The following is a 22,051-nucleotide window of genomic DNA, read 5'->3' as shown; positions in this document are numbered from 1 at the left end:
AATACAGCAAGAATAGTTCAAATAGCGATACAAGCATGAAATTTGGTACACATACTCTTCAAAGCACACTTTTTCCAGAAATACCACTGGCATTCTAAGATGGTGGGCTCAAAAATCCAAGATGTCAAAAATCTTTTGCTTTATGACTTGAAAGGTATTGTGTTTAAATCCCATAAATGTACAAAAGCTGAATATAAAGTTGGGTATTGCCAATATTTTTGTACCAAGTCAATTTCTGTATCTTACAGTTATGGAGATACAGCATATGGGCACTTTTATAGACCGGGAAAGCAAAAAATGGGTTTATGAGCTATAACTTGGAAAATTTCATTTTAAAAAAATCTATAAATGTAAAAGTCAAATATTAATATGTATGTATGAATATTGAAAACCCACAAGTAATTGACACCCCCAAAAATGTTCATAATTGCCTATAATTGCCACAACATGGTGACAAAGCACTACTTTTGTCGAAATGAAACACCATTTCAACATAGTTCGTTGGCAGCAAGATGCCACAAGATGGTGCCGAAGTAGAACTTTTATTGTTTTGGCATGAGGACAAAACCAGCCAGTTTGTCAGTGAATAAAGGTGGATAGGTTCCCTCCCAAAATTATTTTCAAATTCTGCACTGCGAATATGCGGGGGTTCACTGTATAAAATTTTGTGACATAGAGAAGTGATTTCAGCTACTTTCAACATCTCTCAGATTATGGTGAACTTTCAAGTACAAGTCATTTATCCTATATTGAACCTAGCGTAGCACATTTTTGATCACACTAAACTTAAATGTGGCAGTTGAAAATCCTCCTCAGTCATACACAAGCAGTGACAAAATTAGGCTGACTCACTGCAGGGCGAGCAACTCATGACCTGTCTTGTCATCAGGGCTCTCCGCTCCTAAATCAGGAAAAGCATAGGATGGGCGTCGGCACAAAATACAATGGATGACAACAAAGCAGCCGGTTTCTAGTAGAGACGTGAGAGTGTGCCTTACGTCCGCTGATCTTGGTGAGCAGCCTCTGAGCCAGCGCGGTGCTTTGTGAAAGCTGCTCTCTAAAGCTCTGCCCCATGTAGTAGTCAACATCATTGGCCCGCAGTAGCTCCTCAAAGGCCTGAAAGTTAAATGATAAAAAGTTGCAACAGCAATTTTGACTAGAGACCTGTTTTGTCGCAGAGTGACTTTTGAGGCACCTTGGTGGTGTCGCCCAGATGCTGGGTGAGTATATGGGAGACTCCTTCACCCTCTCTCATCCTCTGCCTCAGGTGGGAGAGCTCACGGGCTTGGGCCTGGATGAGAGAGTTGTACTTCCTGCGAAACGAGGAGTAGCAGCAGAAGAGGTTGAAGGGACACGAGCGCAGAATATTAGACATACCTGTATGTTTTATGTGGATAGGCATTATGCGTACTATGCAGTATAGTTCACTTAGTCCTTTCCGTTGTCAAAAGGTGTGACTATTACTGAAATAGCTGAATTGTATTGTACCATTTTTGGGAAATATTTTAATCGTACCATTTTTTTGGGTGGAACCAAAAGCAATGACACAACACTTTAAGATAGGTAGAGATGACAAATTGTAGTCTGTTGTTTGGTTTATAGAACAGTCATAGATGCAGAAATGTCTCATTCATCTATCTATTTTCTACACCGTAATAGGGACTGAGCCCAGCTCTGCAAAATAGCGAAAAACCACAATTGATGCTGCCTTGAGAAAGTTTATCATTGTCTTCCAATCAAAATCACTTCAACATACAGTCTACTGGTCATTATAAGCCTTTAAGCAACGGATATTTGAACACAAAGCTACACATGTAGACAGACGAGATAACAATACTCCCAGGCATTTATTCTTTATCCTTTGCGAAAAACGACTCCTTACTACAGCTTACTGAGCATTTGTGACCGTCTCCTTCATGTACACAGGTATATATATATTATATTGTTCCATGATGGCGCGCACACCAGAAGGAGCCGCACAATGTTTTAAAGCATGAAATCATGATGCTCGAGCGATTTAATTCTTTACACTCTATTTATGTTATAACTGTATGCTTTTATAGAGCACAATACTGTTGAGTGCTAATTTTCTTATTAAAAACAAGTTACCAAAAAATTTTGTCTGATTAATGGCATTTCCATTTATTTCAATGGGGTAAGATAATTTGTGACACATCTTTTGAATTTGGTCACAGAACAAAATAAACTCAAGGTACCACTGTAATTCCTTGGCAACATCTTGTGGCATTTTAGGGATATTTCGGGCATTTCGGAAAGCACAAAAATGGTGAATTGTGAGTTTTTTAACGAATAATGGACGATATGGCTTATCCTGTTCAGGGAGCTGGAATCTGTTGTTGCTGTTTTTGTTGTAAAGGTGTCTTATGCCTTAAACTCACCCAGGCCATGTGGCACATTTGCCCTTCTCTGCTTGGTTCTTCCCCTCTAGCTTGGAGCTCTTCAATTGTGCCTCCAACGTGGCAACACGTGCCATCAGTTTTTGCAGCTCGCGACTGGGTTTGGGCCCGAGTGAAGTTGCTTGGGTGTCGGACATCCAGCCTTCATCCTCCTCCACGCCCCCTTGGGCGGGCGACATCTCAAAGGCCCAGTTTACCTACAAAACACAACTTAAAGGTTAGAAATCATCTTCCGGTGAATATACTGGAATGCGGGGAGCTGATTTAGTGATACCTTGCGTGAGGTTCGCTCCAGGCTGGAGGCGTAGTCGCTTGTGGCCGACAGGGAGCGCACACGCATCTGAAGCCCACGGATCACTTTGTGGCAGCGGGTCAGCTGGGAGCGCAGGTCTTGGACAAGGTGCTGCAAAGTTGACTTATCCGCAATTTCTTCATATGCCCCTCCGTTATGTCCGTTTCTACCGGCAGCGTACCAGCCTCCACCCATGCTCTCCTCCTGCTGATGAGACAATGACGTGCACATCTCGAGGTCATCAAACTCTGTGAAAAAGAAACGATTTATAATTAGAGAATGTAATGTAGGAAACAGTACAAAATATTTTATTTGTTCTTTCCTTTTTAAATTGGCAAATAGGAATAGGAAACAATAGGAAAAAAGTGACTGAACAGAAAAAGCAAAGAAATTATGGGCAATTTAAAAATTTCAGTTTTATGTGTGACTGTGTTTCAGTAGTGTATATGGGCTAAAAACAGTTAGGGTGTATGAGAGCATTTCAGTTGTGCATGTGAGAGTGCTTCAGTTGTGTGTGGGAGCAAAAAGAGCTTCAGTAGTGTGTGTGACAGCGTTTCAGTGTGATTATGAGTGTTTTAGTAGTGTATATGAGAGCACTTCAGTAGTGTGTATGAAGAGCGTTCGAATAGTGTTTATGTGACTGTTTCAGTAGGGGTGTGGGTGCATTTCAGTAGCGTTAACGTGAGCATTTCAGTAGTGTGTGTGAGGATTTCCATGGTGTGTGTGAGAGCGTTACAGTAGAGTTAATGAGTTTCAGTAGTGTGTATGAGAGTATTTTGGTTGTATATGAGTGTTTCAGTAATGTGTATGAGAGTTTCAGTAGTGTGTGAGAGCGTTTCAGTAGATTTCATAAGAGCGTTTCAGTAGTGTTAGTGTTTGAGTGTTTCATTATTGTATGAGATTGTCACCTGGGCTACTGGCGTCCTCCCTCTCTGCTTCATTTTCGCTGCGTCCACAAGTCTCATAGCCCAAATCCTGCAGATCCACTTGGACCTGCTTACTGGCCTGCTGCACAGTCGTCTCAGCTGCATAGACACCAAATGGTCAAACTATGCACGCTAAATAAATGAAACTTCTCTATCAGTAATGTTACTGTGATGAGTATAATGCATATTAAGTAGCGATTGACAATGTTCTTATAGGCCACACTCACTGAGCAGGTCTCTGTAGTCCTTGAGTTGCTCGGCCTGAGCGTGGACGGTGGCCTCAGACACCATCAGCCTCTCCTGCAGCTCTCGGTTCTCGGAACAAAGCCTGGCCGAATGCTCCCTGAGACCCAGCTCTGCCTCGCTAACGCCCCCTGTATGCTTGAAGCCCTGCAACAGAAACATAACAAACTTTTTATCTCAGTCTAAAAACACTTCCATTCTGATTAGCATTAATAAAGTGCTAAACATTCCCAAAAACTTGGGAATTTTGGTTTAGTTTTGACTATATGGTGGTAGCACAGTGGCCAAGTAAATTGTTCATAGGTGTAAAGGTGTCTGTGATTGGTTGCTTGTCAATGTGTACCCTGTGATTGGGTGGTGACCAGCCCATCTCTCACCCAGTCAGCTGGGATAGGCTCCAGCTGGATACGTGCTATAGATAATGAATGGATGTAATAAATGGCACATAATGAGAATTAAAGTGAGAGTTTGATTGTTGTTTTTTTAAATCACTTTTGTCATATTTAGTCATTATGACTTGAGAGTAGTACAAAATAAATATGATCTAAGAAAAAATACAGTCTCTGGATGAATCTTGTACCTCTAATGTGTAATACATGCAACCACAGCATCTGAGGAAAAACAACCAATCAATGACCAAAGGTTTGACTTACGAGGTGTCAGTCATTTGTATCAAGATCATATTTATCATGTACTACTGTCAAGCACGGTGGCCGACTGGTTAGAGCGTCAGCCTCACAGTTCTGAGGTGCGGGGTTCAATCCCCGTCCCCGCCTGTGTGGAGTTTGCATGTTCTCCCCGTGCCTGCGTGGGTTTTCTCCGGGCACTCCGGTTTCCTCCCACATCCCAAAAACATGCATTAATTGGAGACTCTAAATTGCCCGTAGGCATGACTGTGAGTGCGAATGGTTGTTTGTTTCGATGTGCCCTGCGATTGGCTGGCAACCAGTTCAGGGTGTACCCCGCCTCCTGCCCGATGACAGCTGGGATAGGCTCCAGCATGCCCGCGACCCTAGTGAGGAGAAGCGGCTCAGAAAATGGATGGATGGATGGATACTGTCAAGTCATAATGACTGTTTTAACAAATATGACAAAAAGTGATTTTGTGTGTGTGTGTGCAAACTTCTACTTTAATTTTGAATAATACACAAACAAATAATGGCATTTGAAAAACATTACATTGAATACATGCAGTAGTATGGCCTCAATATTTGCAAATTTTAGTGTCAGGGATGCACTGTAGAAGCAAATATGTTCCCTATTATAGACTAAGCTGCCATTTAGTTTGTTATTTTCTTATTGTCCTCATTACTGTCATTGGTTAGCTAAAGCCTATTCCCACATTAAGTTTAGTTTAAATCTCAACTGACTTAATACCTGTAAATTCCCATATGTCCCTAGAATAGGCCTTTATTAGTAACCTATATTGACAATGTCACATGATCTAAAGAGGAAACAGTCAGAACAAACATACAGGATATTATTTTTACCTTATCAGGCATTGATGATGTTAGCCCCTCTTCATCATCTTCCATGTAGTCCTCCTCCTCCTCCTCCTTCTCAGTATCATCATCATCCTGTCCCTGGTCAAGACTCCTGTGGTTTGATCCCAAACCCTGATGTTCTTTTAGGAACAGGTTCTCCTTTTGAAGCCTTTCCAGCGTGCTCCTTTGAGCAAACAGATCACAATGTTGTTGCTATAAAATAGAAAAAAGGATGCGGGAAAACAACGGGGATTGTCACTTGGACAAATATGCACCTCATCTGGGTCACCGAGGTGAATCCCTCCCTCTCGAGCTGTGACTGTATTTCTTTCAGCTCTAGTTCAACTGTCTGTGTGCTAGTCCTCAGGAATCCACACTCTTCTTCATGTCCACAGGGCCTTTTAGTCTTCACAAACACATCTGATTGTTAATATTGTCATAATCATGGTGTTTAAATGACTATACGTGGACATGCGATAGAAAAATCCAACCTGATTGGAAGGCAAACTCGCAGATGTCACTTTCTCGTCCTCCTCGATGCTGTCTGTGAACTCGTCGCTGCTGCCGTCTTCATCATCCCCCTCCTCTTCCTCGCCAGAGCTGACATCTGGAAACACAGCCACCACATTAGGACAGAACCCACATGTGTACTTCCTTAGACTTTATGTCTGAAATATCCTGTTCCTCATTCCTTCAATTTTCACAATTTTCCTGTTCATGGTCTATTGTCTCCACTAACACAGCTCCACTCTGACGTGGAGTCACAGGAATTGAGGGGAAATGTTGTCATCTGTTTCCAGCTGGCCAAAAACACACATCGGGTGGAGAAAACCCACTAGTGCTGTGTGTATTACTGAAAACCAGGGAGGTTTCAGACAGACATGGAGAAAAATATAGCCACGGGGTTATATAATCATACATTGGCAATAAAATGTAGGCTGTTTAAGACTGAACTGGACAATGTGGACATTTTTATTGGCTACTGCCAGTGAAGAAGCACACTAGCATTTACTCACTGGCCACAGTACAAACACAATATCAAAATGTATGTCATTACAAATGTAGTAATCCTAAGATTTTATTGATTATAGTGGGGCTGGGTGGCATGGAACTGCACAGCATCAAATAGGGTAATTGATTTTTTATTTTTTTGTTTAAACAGCTCAGTCTGATGCAGTGCAGTTCAACATCACTAAAATGTAGTATTTTGTGATACAAGTACCTGTTTGTTATTTGGATCTCATTATGTGAGTGGACCTAATGTGGTTGGTGAATAAATCCTGTCGGCATCATCATTAGGAAAGGGGTTACTCTGTATTGCTTTATAATATTGCTATGGAGGAGATGACAAAAAGTTATTTGGTTTTGTTCACAGTAGGCTGAGGGCTTACTCGTACACTACTAAACACAAACTGGTGACTTATTAACAGAGGAATTGTATTTCTTGACACTTAAACAGTGGTGCATTTAACCAATGATAGTCAGCATGAAAACTTTGCTAATTTGGTGTTTTATACTGGGGTGCTTTGGGAAAACCAGTCATGCAGACACGGAATGCATGCACCACTTTCATGCAGGAGGGACATAAAGACATTTGACGTGACAATGTTATGTCATGTATGTTTACAATAAACAATCAACTGTCTGTTGAAGGTTAAGTATTGTCATTATTTTTAATAAGAAATAGGAAAAAGGGTTGTTCTGTGGCATTGATTGTGGGTTCCTAAAAGGTAAAAATCAGGGATTTCTGGGTTGGAATGTTCTAAATACTCTCTCAATGAACACAAGAAAGAGAAATCCATAAAGAGAAGTACTTCTGTTAAACAGAGGACAACAGCATGTGTTTTATTTAGTTGCACTTGAAATACAAAAGTATTGACAAGGAATGTCTGAGGTGAGCTTCCAGGATGGAATTAACAGGAAATATATAATGTATGGCAAAAACTAACCAATAGCACTATACAAGTTTACTTACTTTCATCTCATCTAATACGGCTGAGTTCATGTGTCATGCCTATCTAGACTATAATGTAGCAAGTGCAAAATTGCAACATAAGGGCAGCCACACACCGAACGACGCGACTGAACTCAACGAAAAAAATCTGACCCCTAGTGTTCTTACCAGGAAACATTTTGAGGCTCCACAGTAACTGCACTGTATTATTTTCCATTCAACCACAAACAACATGTAGCGATTGTCAAGGAAGAAGCGGATTGCCCCGGCTCGCTACATGATAAAATTACAGAGAATTAAAATTACAGAGAACGGAAATGGCCGAGAATAATGAAGAGAGCGTGGATATTTGAGGCCGTTGGCAATGATCGCCCCATTAATTGATTGCAATCATGATTTTCGGTGACAGAGACTCACCACACTTCACTTTTTAGTCACAGGTACAATTATAAAAATAGCGAAGTAATATTGTAAAACGATACTGTATTTACTGCATTGGTACAGCTTGGCAGCAGCCCGATGTCACTTCGTACCCGGAAAGGTCATTTTTGTGAAAGATCATGTGATACAACAGGGCATTTTTGACTGGCTGTTACATTTACCAAACTGTGATGCAGTTCACCTGCGATTAGAATTTCAAATGGAAGCAAAACTAGATCCTGTCTGTCGGTCACTCATGGAAAGTAGTACCACAAGCTCGCACACTGCGCAACAGTTCTGTGGCGTTCGGTCGCGTCGCCCGGGGTGTGTCTGGCCTAAAACTGACTGCAGAAGCTTGGGATAAAACCACTCTTCTTTTGGGATTTGCACGGAGGGTGTGAATTACATGTCCTTGCAGACAACAAAATGACGGCCAAAACAAATGATAGATGGCGAGGCGTTGCACTGTATGTATAAGGCATGGGCTTCAGTTTCTCCACAAGACTTGAAGAAAACGTGACTGCGGCTCTAAGGCTGGAAGAGTGAAATCGGTGAGAGACGGTACACAGAAATGGCAAAACAGAACAGTTAGCACTGAAAAGCTTTTTTTTTTTTTTTTATAAATCATATAAAACACATTCACAACACCAGAAAGTATATTAATAAACATGAATCAATTATGGTTAGGTTTCTGGAATTATGTTGCATCTGAATGAGGTTAGATGTTATCTATGATCACAACTTTTTTTTGGAATAAGTATTCATCAAAATGTTGAGGTCACACCAAACATCACACAGCATTTGTTACAGCGCCCCCTGGAGGACCAGAAGCTCAACCCTGACTGTTCCCACCTCCTAAATCAGGCTGCCTTTTGGCAGCCCTTTCCAACTCGAGGGCCATGTTCTGAATCCGGGCTAGGACCTCCTCAAGCTGTCCGCGGAGTGCCTGAACAGAGTCTAGTTGAGTGTGGAGGGCCAGGATCTTGTCTGAGCTGCTGAGTGGAGAACAGAGTTGGACATTGTGTCAAATCAACAACCGAGGTACATTCATGAGTACACCTGCACAACCTATTGAGATGCATTCAATCATAAATTCTGCCTTTATAAAGATAATGCTCACTTTTGCTTGACATTGACAGGAAGGTATCAATTTAACAATACATTTTTGATAGATACACATTGATAAGAATATCGAATAATTGATGGACCCCTTAAAATGTTTATAATATATTGCCTATACACACAAGAGGGCAGCAAAGCATGACTTTTCCAGAAGACAGGGCGACAGCCTGTTTAATGAAGCTCCTCCCCTCACTTCAACCCAGTTTCTTGGCAACAAGATGTCGCCAAAGCAATACTTTGATATTAGGGCTTTGGCCTCAGCACAAAAACAGTAAATAGTTTTAAAAAAATGTTTTAAACTTTATTAAACATATACAAACAATTCAACAAGACTGGTTGCTATTATATATATATATATATATATATATATATATAATTTAGAGTTGTCAATTAACCTACTATGCATGTTTTTAGGATGTGGCAGGAAACCGGAGTGCCCGGAGAAAACCCACGCAGGCACGGGGAGAACATGCAAACTCCACACAGGCGGGGCCACGGATTGAACCCCGGTCCTCAGAACTGTGGGGCAGACGCTCTAACCAGTCGGCTACCGTGCTGCGGATTATCTCATTTAGCTACAAAATATAGTGACAAAATATTAGCACAACCTTTTAATATGATGCAGTCCAGTTATCTGCCTATGCAAACTCCAATCAAAATAATCAGAATACAGTGATCTCTGCATATTTGCGGTCCGACACCCACAGATTCCCCTTTTTGTTGATTTTTATTTATTTATTTATTTTCCCAATGCAATTATAATGGCCATCAATTATTTGGTTCTCATGATCGGGCCCGGTTCCTATCCCCCGCTATTCCCTGTATTGTGACAAAATTGAGCATTCTAAGACAGAATTCCTAATGTAGCTCTTGTTTTAATGTGCAGGTGTACCTAATGTTGTGGTCGGTTAGTGTCCACTGCCTACCTGTCACCAGTTGCGTGATTGAGACTCTGGTATAATCTCTTCTCGGCCCTCAGGGCACCATTCAACTGACGGTACTCTGACACAAGCTGCTCCAGCACATGCTAGATTAGTTATGGACAAAATAGAATGAGCCTTAAGGTGATTTTGCCCAAATACTGGTCTCATATCCCGTGACTGAAGCAATCACATACTTCGGTACTTTCTGTTGCGACTCTCTTTGCCTGTTGGGCAGCCAAAGATGAACGCAGAGCAGAGAGTTCTCTCTACAAGGAGTGATTAAAAAAGGTTAGTTGAAACATGGACAGAGGAAAAACAGATGTGTTCATGTCCATGTGTACCTGGGCTTCCATCTCCTTCTTGAGGATTAATTGCAGCTCTTCCTGGAGGGCCTTCACATTTTCCTCACTCTCTGTAGATGACTGCATCATTACCTCCTCCTGGCTTTGCATCATCTCCTGATCAATCAGGTATATAGTAAATATATTGCCCAAGGAACACAAAGAAAATAAAGAGTTGAAAGATGTACCTTAAGTAAGGCTTCTTTCTCTCGGAGAAGACCTTGCAGATGCTGCACCTCCCCGCCCGTCTCTCTCTGTTTGTCCCGGTTCAGCTCGCACAGCTCCTGTTCTCTCTGCGACAGCTGCCTGCGCACCTCCTGCAGCTGACCTGTGCGCTCGCTTATCACCAAAGACAGCCTGTACGAGTTGTCCTGAGATGGATACAGTACAATTTGTAGGAAAATACACATACCCACACGCATACTAAATAACACGCACACATCTAATGAGATCCAATGTAAGAGTGGTTTATTGTTGTGTTGGCGAACTACAGTATATTGCATTATACCGAGGCCTGTTTTTAGTATTTTGCCTCGCATAGCTAAATCAATCGTCAACGGGGGTGGTGGGAAGTAAGGAAGTACAAATATTTGGTTACTGCATGTAACTCCTTCACTGCCAGCACTTTTCAAAGCAGAGTTCCCCATATTGCCAGCTGTTTTAGAGCATTTGGACTGATCATTAAAGACACACAGAATATTGTGTTCTGTAACAATATAAGCACCAAACCTACAAAATAAAATAAAAATGTAGACTCTCTTCTTTCACCATATAAAAATAGTTTACTATATTTTTCATCCATTTCCATTTTCAACACCGCTTATCCTGGTTAGGGTCGCGGGGCGCTGGAGCCTATCCCAGCTGACTTCGGGCGAAAGGCAGACTACACCCTGAACTGGTCACCAGTCAGTCGCAGGGCACATATAGACACGGACACCATTCACACTCACATTCATACCGTCACTGAGTGGGAACTGAACCCACGCTGCCTGCACCAAAGTCAGGCGAGTGTACCACTACACCATCAGTGATCTATATTTTTCAGTTCTTTAGTAATCAGCAGTAGAACATGGGTTGGTTTCACCAAAAAGACTGGTTTCTGACCCAAAAACAAGCTTTTTGTGAAAAGAATCATTGACTTTGATGCTAATATTGTTTGATTTTGTGACAACTTAAACTATAAAACAACAAAAACAAGACTAATAGTAATTTATTTACAGATACGTATACAACTATGAAATACGCCATAAGCGACAATGACTCACCACATGGCTCGAGTTGAATGTCAGTGGGTATTTATTTATTTTTTTTACATCTCATTCGTCATTCACTCCCTGAACTGCGTCATCTTTTCTTACGATCGCGACACACGCCTTCTACGACCGACCACGACACATACCGTTTACACCGTACATGTACAACACCAATTCCAATGAAGTTGGGACGTTGTGTTAAACATAAATAAAAACAGAATAGAATGATTTGCAAATCATGTTCAACCTATAATCTAATTGAATACACTACAAAGACAAGATATTTAATGTTCAAACTGATAAACCTTATTGTTTTTAGCAAATAATTATTAACTTAGAATTTTATTGCTGGAACACGTTCCAAAAAAGCTGGGACAGGTGGCAAAAAAGACTGAGAAAGTTGAGGAATTGAGCAATTCAGGGAAGCTCTTTTTTTTACCCAATCATGGCAATCACCTGTTCCCAATTAGCCTCAATTATTCCTCAACTTTCTCAGTCTTTTTTGCCACCTGTCCCTGCTTTTTGGAACATGTTGCAGCCATAAAATTCTAAGTTCATGATTATTTGCTAAAAACAACAAAGTTTGTCAGTTTGAACATTGAATATCTTATCTTTGTAGTGTATTCAATTAAATATAGGTTGAACATGATTTGCTAATCATTGTATTCTGTTTTTATTTATGTTTAACACAACGTCCCAACTTCATTAGAATTGGGGTTGTACATACTTTGTTCGAGTGTGAGGTGCCTAATCTTGTCTGACATATAACATGTTGGCATTTCTCGTCCTCATAACCAAGATTCACCCCTTAATCTTTATCTTCAACTCAAAAGTTGTGCTGATCTCAAATCCAAAGCGATGCAACGTCGCCATCCACAGGGATCTGTTAGTCATAGTGGTTTACAAACCTGTATTTCACAGACAAGCTGGGCGAGACCCTCTTTCACGCCTACCCTCTGAAAAATGTACTACTATATACGTTGGTGGCAGTAAACGGTTGAATTCCAATTAACGAATACTAACGTCCACACCAGTGAATGAGTTAACAGTGTGTATTAATGTGGTGTAGAATTACATCGCAGTAGTAATTACAGTTAACAGTTACAGTTAGTTCTACACCACTGTCAACTACAACCACAAAAATAAACATAATTAAATCTAGTTATACAATACCTGCAGGTACTGGTCTTTGGCACTGAGGGTGTTGAGCAGGTCTAACACTCGTGTTTGGTGTTCGCTTGACTGGCGGCTACGGTCAGACAGCAGCTCCTGGAAGAGCTTCTCCTTCAGCTGGAGCCGAGCCTTCAGCTCCTCTACCACCTCGGTGGGGCCGGCATGAACTCTGGCGACCAGTGCTCCCGTCAAATCCTGCCCACACAGATACAACGTTGGTGAACTTCGTTTTTACAAAGTTTAAGGAGCCAAGCGTCAGCACAGGAGCCACAAAATAACAGAGTGTGTTTGTAACCTGTGTCTCCTTGCTGCGAGCCTGCAGTGCTGCTTGTAGCTGACCGATGATGGTGTCCTTCTCCCTCAAAGCGTTCGTCTCCTTCTCCTCACTCTGCTGCTTCAGCCACTGGAGGTTCCTGTAGGCCTCGGCTGCCTGCTCCAGCTCCACCTCTTTTCCTCGCACTAGAGCATCCAGACTCTAAAATAGGCACACACTCTGGTTAGCAACTCCACAAATAAATGTCACTTCAACCTTGCAGCTCAAGTGTACCGTGATGGTCTCCTCGTTGTTGGTTAGGATGCAGCGGAGCCTGTCCAAGTCTCTGTCCTTCTCCCTGAGCGCCAGCTGTAGCGTCCTCACTTGACCCTCACGTTCGTCCAGACAGCGGAACTTGTCATCGATGGAGCACTGCAGGAAGACATTACAAAAGACCTTTCAATATGTGACGCACCTTATCCAAGGCCAAATTCAGCTGTGATAGTTTCTAAAACACATACAGTTGTGCTCATAATTTTTTACATACCCTCACAGAATGTGAAATTTTGCCTATTTTTTGTGTCTGTGTCTGTGGTGGGGGGGAATATGACAGATGACTGAACATGGACCACTTCATTATTTTCCTTAATGCTCTTTTGTTTTATTGTTCCATTCTGAAATGCCTTATAATTAAATTTGAATCGCATTAAAAATAAACATTTTGCTTGATTAGGCTATGTAAACTTACGAGCACAACAGTACACATAAAAAACAAACAAAACAAAAAAAACAAATAATTTTTTTTATTTTGTTTAGATTTTATTGCATTACATCATTACAGGGAAAAATAAGGAAAATGTATACATACTGTACATACAGCTCTAAAGAGACAAAAAACCAAACAAAACAACAACAAAAAAACCACCATGACCATTTGACCATTTTTATTTCCGCAAATAAATGCGGTGAATGACATTTGGGAGTTATGTTGTCAGTAATCTATACAATAAAACAGAAATATTCATTTTACGCAAACATATTTAATAATTTAAACATATTTTATAGGTTGTGCAATGATTTTTTTTTCTGTGTAGCCAGTAAGCTATTTGTTCGCACAGGGACCTGATAGATTGAGTACAGAAGGGACGACAAGTACAAATCTATCTGAATGTGAATTAAATCTGTATGAGGGTCCATAAAGATACTGTTACATGGCACAAATAAATAATAAAGCCTAATTTTCTCTGGTAGATGTAGCCGTATGTTTGTGTTAGTGTACTACCTCCAAAGCTCTGTCTCTGTCTTTAATGCGCTCTCTTAGTTTCTCAAGAAGTGCATCTCTTGGTTTGGAGCTTTCTGGTGTTTCTATCATCTCCGAGTACTCCTACAAAATAAGTAAAGACAGGTTTGGGAAGCTACACGTTTATATACTGTACTGTACAGTATGTAACAGGCAAAGTGTGAGGGGTTACTTGTAACTGTCGCTCCTTGTCCTGAAGAGAGTGATTGAGCTGTGCGATGCTTCTGTCTTTTTCTTGGACAGCAGTGAGTCTCTCTGCCACAGCTTCCTTCAGAGCCTTTTCTTTAGCCTGCAGCTCGGCACGAATTTTCTGGAGGGTGCAACGCAGGTCCTGCAGTAGAAAGTAGAAACCTTCATGAAGGCTGTTGAAACGTACATACATCCTGCTCCGCCTTTATGTTACCACAAACCTGATTGTATTTTTCAGTCTCTTCCCTGTGCTGCAGCGCCTCCTGCAGGTCCGCGTTCAGTCTGTCTTTGAAGCGGGCCAGATCTTTGCCTTGTCGCTGACTCTGTCTGAGACTTCTCTGGCTGGCCTCCAGTTCCAGACCCAGGGAGAACAGGGAGCTCTGTACTCCTACCAGCTCTCCCTGCAGCTGGGCGAGTGTCACGGATTCACTGACCCACTCTGCAGCCTGAAGAGGGAATAAACATAACATATGGTTAGGGGTTAGAATGCCACTTTTTAATTTTATATGCCCTTAAAAGCCTTTGTCCACAATTTTTTAAATGGCATTTATGTTGACAGACTTTTAGCTTTCTTTATAAAAAATAAAAAAATACATCCAAGTATTAACATTATATCAGACAGTACATAGTGTACTAGAATTAAAAATAACCACTACTATAACTACTACTGAGCATACATAATGTGCAGCTGCATCTCAACAAATAACACAAAACTGGAGAAAGGTTCATGCATTTCAATAGTTCAATTAAAAAGTTAAACTTGTATATCATATTGACTCATTAAACACATTGGAAAATACTTTTCGGAAGACCAAATAGCTAATCTGTCTATTGCAAATTATTCTTTTTTTCTTATTTAATATTCCAATTTCTGAAGATGGTAAATTTGGGATTTTCATTAGCTGTAAGCTGTAATCATCAAAATTAAAAATAAAATCAAGGGATATTTCACTCTGTGTGCATTAAATCTGTTCTGTAAAATCTACGATTGTCACTCTTTGAATTGAATTACTGATTACTGGTTAAGTTTCTCAACCAAATTCAAGTTTATTGCGATGCACCTATACATGTGCATGTGAAGCAGATTTGTTTGTTTGTTGTTTGCTTCCTGGAGAACATCAGATGACTCCCCTATCAAACATTAACATCTCACCTTGCTTTGCGTGAGCTGATTACGGTGGGCCATCTCTCGCAGCTTGTATAATGTGACGTTCTGCCCCTCGACCAGCTGATACAATTCCTGGGCCTTGAGGCAGAATTTGTATTGATGAGAGCGCATACATAAATTAAATCCAATTCGTTCCAAAATGCTCACCTCGCAGTCTTTGGTGCTAATGGACTCCGTGAGGTCCCGGATGGTTCTCTCCTGACTCCGGGCAGCCTGGCGGAGGGAATGAAGCTCACACTCCATCTCACTCAGCTTCTCCTGGAGCTTCTAAACGCGGATGCAGAGGTCGCAGTCAGTCTCTGAGTCATATTCCTCAGTCATATTCCTTTTGAATCCACAAGTGAGTTTTACCATATTGTTGGAATCACTCTCGTGGATTTTGGCCTGCAGGGACTGGACCTGCAGCTGGGCCTTCTGGAGCTCGCTGACACACTGGCCGGCTGCACACTCATATTGGTTAAGCTGGCTCTGCTGCTCCTCAACAAGGTTCTGAGAGTGAGTGAGTGTGCGGGAGTGAGTGAGTGAGTGAGAGAGAGTCAGAGAGAGAGAAAGAAAGAAGAGTCAGGCCTGACTAGTAGTTAAAATACATTATTTACCCAAATGGGACAGTTTCCAATATCTTTCAGGAACGGGTCTGTGGGAATATTTGCCCACAAATATCAGACACCTGGGTTGAAGTCGAACCTGATTAATACATTGATTAACAATACTCTTAGCCTCTAATACCGTATGCTGTAGTGAAGACAGACATTGAAGTCCAATAGGAAATGCAAGGCCACAAAAGGATTGCCGGCAGATTGTGTAACGGTCATTCAACATTTAAAACTTTACGTATTCATGTATTCAATTGGTAAAAGCCTCTCACATAGGACTTTGCCTTTACTACATGCATGAGTTAGGTTGAGTATACACAAAGTGCTGTGTACAGCTATTATGTTTACATAACCCTCATGCGCACTCTCAGAGACAGTTGCATCAGTGATGTGGCTTCAATTATCTAGCAGGACAAAGATTTTAAAATATAAAGTAGGTAGTTACTGCAACTTCAAATGGAATAGCTGCATTAGTGAGACGAGAGGCTGTTGTGACATGGGGTGGCTTTGCCTCAAGGGCTGCGGGTGAAATTAGGCCAATAGTAGTCACTGCCTTCAACATCTCCCCTCTCATAACCTACTTACGTCAGCAGCTCGTACGCGCTTATTGTAGAGAGCCAACATACAGAAAGCCTTACAATTCTATCACTGAGGGTCACTAATTTATCATAGTTGGATTTTTAATGGTGTCATATTCTCCAGAGACATCTTGTCAAGTGTTGTGTCGATATTAAAGTCTAGTTTGGAATTTTACATGTAAAAAAATAAATAAAATGCTGTGCCTTAAAATTACAATGACCTTTTTGTTGCATGCCAACATAGACATACACACATTTAGCAATTAGGCCATGCCGTGGCTGGAAGCTTACTGACTGCTAATTCAATGTATTCTTTCACGCAGACACAAACCACAATGGCTGCCATCCCCTGCCTGCCTACTGTGTGAGCGAGGAGTAAGCAACTGAAATGTTTGTGTGGCTAAGGCAGCAAAACTGTGATCACCAGTCATTACATTGTGCCAAACATGATTATTTAATTACCGGTAAAAAAAAAATAATAATAATGTTTTTTGTTCACAAACATTGAGCTTTTTCCAGAAATGACTTTCTTCAGGTTTCTGATTGACTAGAATGACATTTCCAGTCTTTGTGGGAACAGAGAGCACTGGGTTGTTCTCAGTTCAAAGTGTAATCACTGTAATCATCATTCAGTACATTCTCTTTTATTCCTAGTCAAGGTATTATACCTGGTGTGGATTTGGTGGTGGATATTCTATGTAAACATCTTCTGAAAAGTCTTCGATACCAGCCGAGTTAAGACCACGGTCCGGCCCAACGTGCAGTTGGATCAGGGGGGCCTCCAGTTCAGGTGTCGGCATGCGGTGGTATCTGTCACCACCCGGACTTCCAAAGGTCAGTTCAAGAACTGGATAAGGGAAGTCCAACCTTCCATGATTGGAGCTCCGTTTAAGCAGCACTGGAATTTTACTGCCCTTGGTGCTTTGGACCGGTCGGTGGACAGCATAATTCTGTAGCAAACAAAGGGCCACAGAGAAGCTTGGTGCAGGGAAGGATTGGCCATGTGGAGGTCCCTCGGGGGTGGTGTCAGATATCTGGTCCTTGGGAGAGTTCAACAGTTCATCTGTCATGCATTCAGGCTGAATGTATTCCTCGGTTGTCTCCAGGGATGCTATAGAGGGGCTGGAGCTGGCTCTTCCTGCTAGAGTGCGGTCGCTATCTGAAGTCCTTGACACATCCTGAGAACCAGGAACGAGTGTCAGAGAGGATGGCGGTTCATCTGGCTCATCACCATTTTCTTTTTCCTCTACTTCCGCACCTCCACCGCTGCCTCCAATGACACTGGCAGAATATCTGGTGGAGGGGCCACAGGACGTGCTCCGCGCGAGCTTCCTGGGCACCTTACAAACAGCTTCATAGTCAGAGTCTGCCACACGCCAATGGGAACAACCCTGACATTTTCTAGGAGTGGTGGCTATACAACGGTGAGATCCTGCAACCTCTGACCCTAGCCCAGCTGAAGACTGGGGGTGGTGGTGATGGTGGCACTCCACGCTATCGTCGGCCCAGGATTCATACAAAGAGTAGACTAGGTCCTCCTGGAGGAGGGCACAGTACTTGGCGTGGGTGAGGCCTGAAATATCCACCATCCCGTCTCCTGGTGCATCACCATCCTCCGCAGAAGTTAGGGCATTCTCCAGCAAGTTTGTTTTCCTGTACAGTCCGCCAATGCACTGCCTGAGCCGATGTTTCTCTTGTAGGAGCCTCTGAAGCCTCTCGATGGAGAGGGCCTCCACCCGGGCGATCACAGTGTCGAAGCGGTACATGCGGTCCAGCATGAAGGCGCACTTGGAGCAGACGAACTCCCCGCGACCATCCCGCCCCAGCTCCTGGCCGAGAGCGTGTGACAGCAGCACTTGTAGATTGAGCTTGGCGGTCGGGTGGAAGATCCATCGGCGCTGGTTGCCACACAGATCCCGTCCACAGATGCGACATGTCTCTTTCATTTTGTTGTCCAGCATTGAACAAGTTGCCTCTTCACTTATGAGTGGCTGCACACATTAATGTGTATTATGTTCACTCTGCATTCATACCCTTGGGGATCAGTCCTTACACTTGAGTACCTTTAATTTCCACTGATGTGGCATGTGGCTTTCATTTTGTTTTCCATTTGCCTCCCTGATGAGCAATTGTAGACATAAATGTGAATTATGTCCAGTTTGCATTCACACCGAGCATCCTTGTCCTTACACTTCAGTAAGTACCTTCAGCTAACCTTGGCTTGACAGAAAATATGAGTGTTCAGTTCGCCATTTCAATAGAACACTCACACCAGGTGCTTCTTCTCCGGCAGGTGTTTATAGGTCCATGGCAACAGGCGTGGTGACGTAGTGTTTATAAAAAAAATAATAATAATAAATAAATAAATACAAAATAGCAGCAGTCTTTTTGTACGCGTTCAATTCAAACAAGCCTTGTTCCTTCGCCCAGCTCTCTCTGCGCCATTCATTCCCCGGACAGTCACGACCGCCTCGCCGCCGCCGCCGCCGCCGCCGCCTTGCTTCATCGCGACCGACGACCGAGAACTGTCCCGCTGCCCCTTTTAACGCTCACACAAGGCGGACGAAGGCACCCCGTAGCCGTTTTCCCAGTTCGCGGAAGGTTATGGCCAGCAAAACAGCGACGTTTCCCTCATTTCCCAGCCGTGTGTAACCGCCACGGTCAGGTGCTCCGCGCGGCCAGAGATCTTCCGGGGAAGATAACGAGGAAACAGGCTGAAGCAGACCCGCAGCATCGGAGTGTACCATTCACCGAATACAGGGGAGTTCATTGTCCGTGGTCGTCACACAGCAAACTCTTTTCTCATAAAAAAAAGAAACACAAGCTCATACAAGTACACAACCTAGTCTATAAACACCGAACCGAACGAAGAGTCGTTAGACATTTCTCCTATTTCGGGTTAACAGAAAATAGACAGAGCTGTGCTCCCCTTTGTGTTGGCTACTTCTTCCTGCTCAGTTGGCAACGCTCAACTCGCCTGACTGACTTGCTAAGTGAACTGCTGAGTAACATATTAGTGACGCTCTAGAAAATTGAAATTTACACTAAAATACAGTGGCTGCATTAAGTTGTAAAGCAGCATCATTGTCAAAGTATCCAGTGTATAAAACATTAAGTGAGGCTATGTTAATTTTATAGGGCAAATAGTCCAGCACACCACTTTAATATTTAATTCATATTTACATTGCAAATGACTGCATCTAAACCAGTTATTCCCAAACATATCAGTGTGAAAGTGCCATGAGAAACAGAAATGTAATTGGTCCCACAATAGTTTATTTACTACAAATAATAGATAGTGGATCAGGGGATGTCACTGATCTTTGTCAACTTCAACAAATACACTTGAATTGACCCTCTATCTATGCCAGCAACATATAGTGAAGGACAGCACATCTATCCATCCATCCATCCATTTTCTGAGCCGCTTATTCTCACAAGGGTCGCGGGAGTGCTGGAGCCTATCCCAGCTATCATCGGGCAGGATGCGGGGTACACCCTGAATTGGTTGCAAGCCAATCGCAGACAGACAGAACACTGAAATGCTTATAAACTAGATGGCCAAATGTATAATTAACCTATCCACCTGTATTATTCATACAATATAATAATACATTCGTTTTCAACTAAACAAGCCTAGATTTCACACTAAGTCCATTGAGAATTGAGATCATCATTACTTCAATAAGTACACTTTTTGTAGCATTTTTGTTTAGTGTTATGTGTGATTTCTGACATAAAATACAATATGTGCCTTGGCTTGGCTCAATAAATGTTGGGAAATAGTGTACAATAAAATGGATCAAGACCAACGTGCCTTTAAACACTGACCTTTAAAAGTTAATGACGATCAAATAAGAGGAACAACTGTTAAAACTTTGAGTGTTGCCTTTTTTTTATGTGTATAAATGTGGATTTGTATGTATGTGTGTGTGTGTGTGTGTGTTTCCTTGTTCCCTGGAGCAGATATTCAAACAATGATGTGAGTGTAATAGTCAAACAACAAGGTCTTTCTCAGGCATCTGTCGTTTATTTGCCAGTCTCTTCCAGATGGTCACAGTGTCTTGCTGTGACTTTTGCGCAAACATGCAGGAAAATCCTCAAAGGCATTGTTTGGTTTGTTAATTTAGTGACTTAAGACTCCTGCAAGGATAATTTGACATTATGTCCTCCTCAAGGTGAATATTTGAAGGTTAACCTCTGAATGGTTATATCACTATGTCTGTTAGAATTCATATTGGAGCAGCTGCAAAAACCCAACAGAAGTAAAGAACACAATCCAAAATAATGTATTATCTTCATCCAGCCTATTTTGCCTAGTAACAGTGGAAATAAGACCAGTCAACATGATACTCCCTCTTCTCTGCCATAGATTGGGATCTAAATGGCTGTGGTGTCTGGGGAACAAATTAAGAGCTCTGAGTGTCAGTCTGGAAGGACATCAACTCAATATCAGCGTCTGTCTGGCTCACAGGTCACTAAAATGTCAACCTGATCTATCGACAGGCCTACTGAAACCAGAGTCAGTGATCTCCCAGAGAGCGAGATGCCAGCATGTGCCGTTGCAGGCACGCACATATGACAGAGGGCACCGCATTGGAATGCTCACACACAAACACACGTATGAACCATTTTTTTAATCTCTGTAAACAGAACTCATCTGAAGAGATCTGTCTGTGCTCTGTTAGACTTATAGTATATAACGAATGCACACATTCAAAAGATCATAATAACACAGTTTTAAAAAATGACATCTAATTAAAAAAAAATAATAATAAATGACACCTATGCCTTAGTATTAGTACAGCAGCGTTCTTGTACATGTGTATCCAACGCGAAAATTTAAGCAGGTACATTTGCATTCTCCTCCACTAAAAGGATTTGTAATTTGAAAGTTAAATTGCATGCAGACGCACCTTGAAAACAAAGCACTGCTTTTGTGACAATATATCACATTGCAGTGACAAGTACTGTAGATACTGTCGCATATTATTGTTACTATTTTTTTTCTCAAGAAGCTCAAATAAGACAAAATGTACACCGGTGGGTGGGTTGAGATGCTGTCAATATAATACCCTCCCTCATTTTAAGGTTTAAAAGCATACAAGGAGTGAATGTGTCCTTGAGCTGTCAGATAAAGCTGTAACTGTAATAGGAGTGGTACTTTGTGGTTATATAAACCCTCTCTTGGCGCATGCTTTTGAATTTGTTGGCTGTGTCCTTCAAGCTTGCGTCCATTGCTGAAAATGTGTTGCTACACCAGGAGGAGGCAGACTTTGTCCAAAGTAGGCTTTGCTCTTCAACAAGAATTTGGTACACTTAAGTTGAGATCTCGCTGATAATTGGGATGGGCTCATGACTTTTTTGCCAATTTAAATACCAGGAGAAATAGTCATTTTAAACACACTTATTTTGGTATACA

The 22,051-nt window shown here is 41.9% G+C and overlaps 1 protein-coding gene across 10 annotated transcripts in view; it reads right to left on the bottom strand.

Annotated features, from left to right (window-relative positions):
• pde4dip (phosphodiesterase 4D interacting protein) overlaps positions 1-22,051 on the bottom strand; it is a 56,558-nt gene that overhangs the window by 15,204 nt on the left and 19,303 nt on the right. For 4 of the 10 annotated variants that reach the window (XM_061796423.1, XM_061796429.1, XM_061796426.1 and 1 more), the window contains exons 1-25: positions 17,298-22,030; positions 15,810-15,947; positions 15,606-15,725; positions 15,444-15,536; positions 14,512-14,736; positions 14,274-14,432; positions 14,084-14,185; positions 13,096-13,233; positions 12,844-13,023; positions 12,549-12,743; positions 10,311-10,493; positions 10,123-10,239; positions 9,976-10,047; positions 9,785-9,885; positions 8,589-8,731; positions 5,854-5,969; positions 5,638-5,768; positions 5,369-5,546; positions 3,863-4,025; positions 3,618-3,734; positions 2,692-2,957; positions 2,400-2,614; positions 1,196-1,313; positions 999-1,116; positions 853-901 (exon numbers count right to left, since the gene is read on the bottom strand). In XM_061796423.1, the coding sequence (XP_061652407.1) occupies positions 853-901; positions 999-1,116; positions 1,196-1,313; positions 2,400-2,614; positions 2,692-2,957; positions 3,618-3,734; positions 3,863-4,025; positions 5,369-5,546; positions 5,638-5,768; positions 5,854-5,969; positions 8,589-8,731; positions 9,785-9,885; positions 9,976-10,047; positions 10,123-10,239; positions 10,311-10,493; positions 12,549-12,743; positions 12,844-13,023; positions 13,096-13,233; positions 14,084-14,185; positions 14,274-14,432; positions 14,512-14,736; positions 15,444-15,536; positions 15,606-15,725; positions 15,810-15,947; positions 17,298-18,590 (4,730 nt within the window). In that variant the 5' untranslated portion in view covers positions 18,591-22,030. Of the gene's footprint in view, positions 1-852; positions 902-998; positions 1,117-1,195; positions 1,314-2,399; positions 2,615-2,691; positions 2,958-3,617; positions 3,735-3,862; positions 4,026-5,368; positions 5,576-5,637; positions 5,769-5,853; positions 5,970-8,588; positions 8,732-9,784; positions 9,886-9,975; positions 10,048-10,122; positions 10,240-10,310; positions 10,494-12,548; positions 12,744-12,843; positions 13,024-13,095; positions 13,234-14,083; positions 14,186-14,273; positions 14,433-14,511; positions 14,737-15,443; positions 15,537-15,605; positions 15,726-15,809; positions 15,948-17,297; positions 22,032-22,051 lie in introns of those variants that run through there. The other 6 variants (XM_061796432.1, XM_061796433.1, XM_061796425.1 and 3 more) reach the window with 5 other exon arrangements.

The sequence above is a fragment of the Phyllopteryx taeniolatus genome, chromosome 14 (genome assembly GCF_024500385.1).
Source record: "Phyllopteryx taeniolatus isolate TA_2022b chromosome 14, UOR_Ptae_1.2, whole genome shotgun sequence".
In the NCBI taxonomy this organism is placed as follows: Eukaryota; Metazoa; Chordata; class Actinopteri; order Syngnathiformes; family Syngnathidae; genus Phyllopteryx; species Phyllopteryx taeniolatus.
This window is presented reverse-complemented; position numbering and strand designations above follow the sequence as displayed.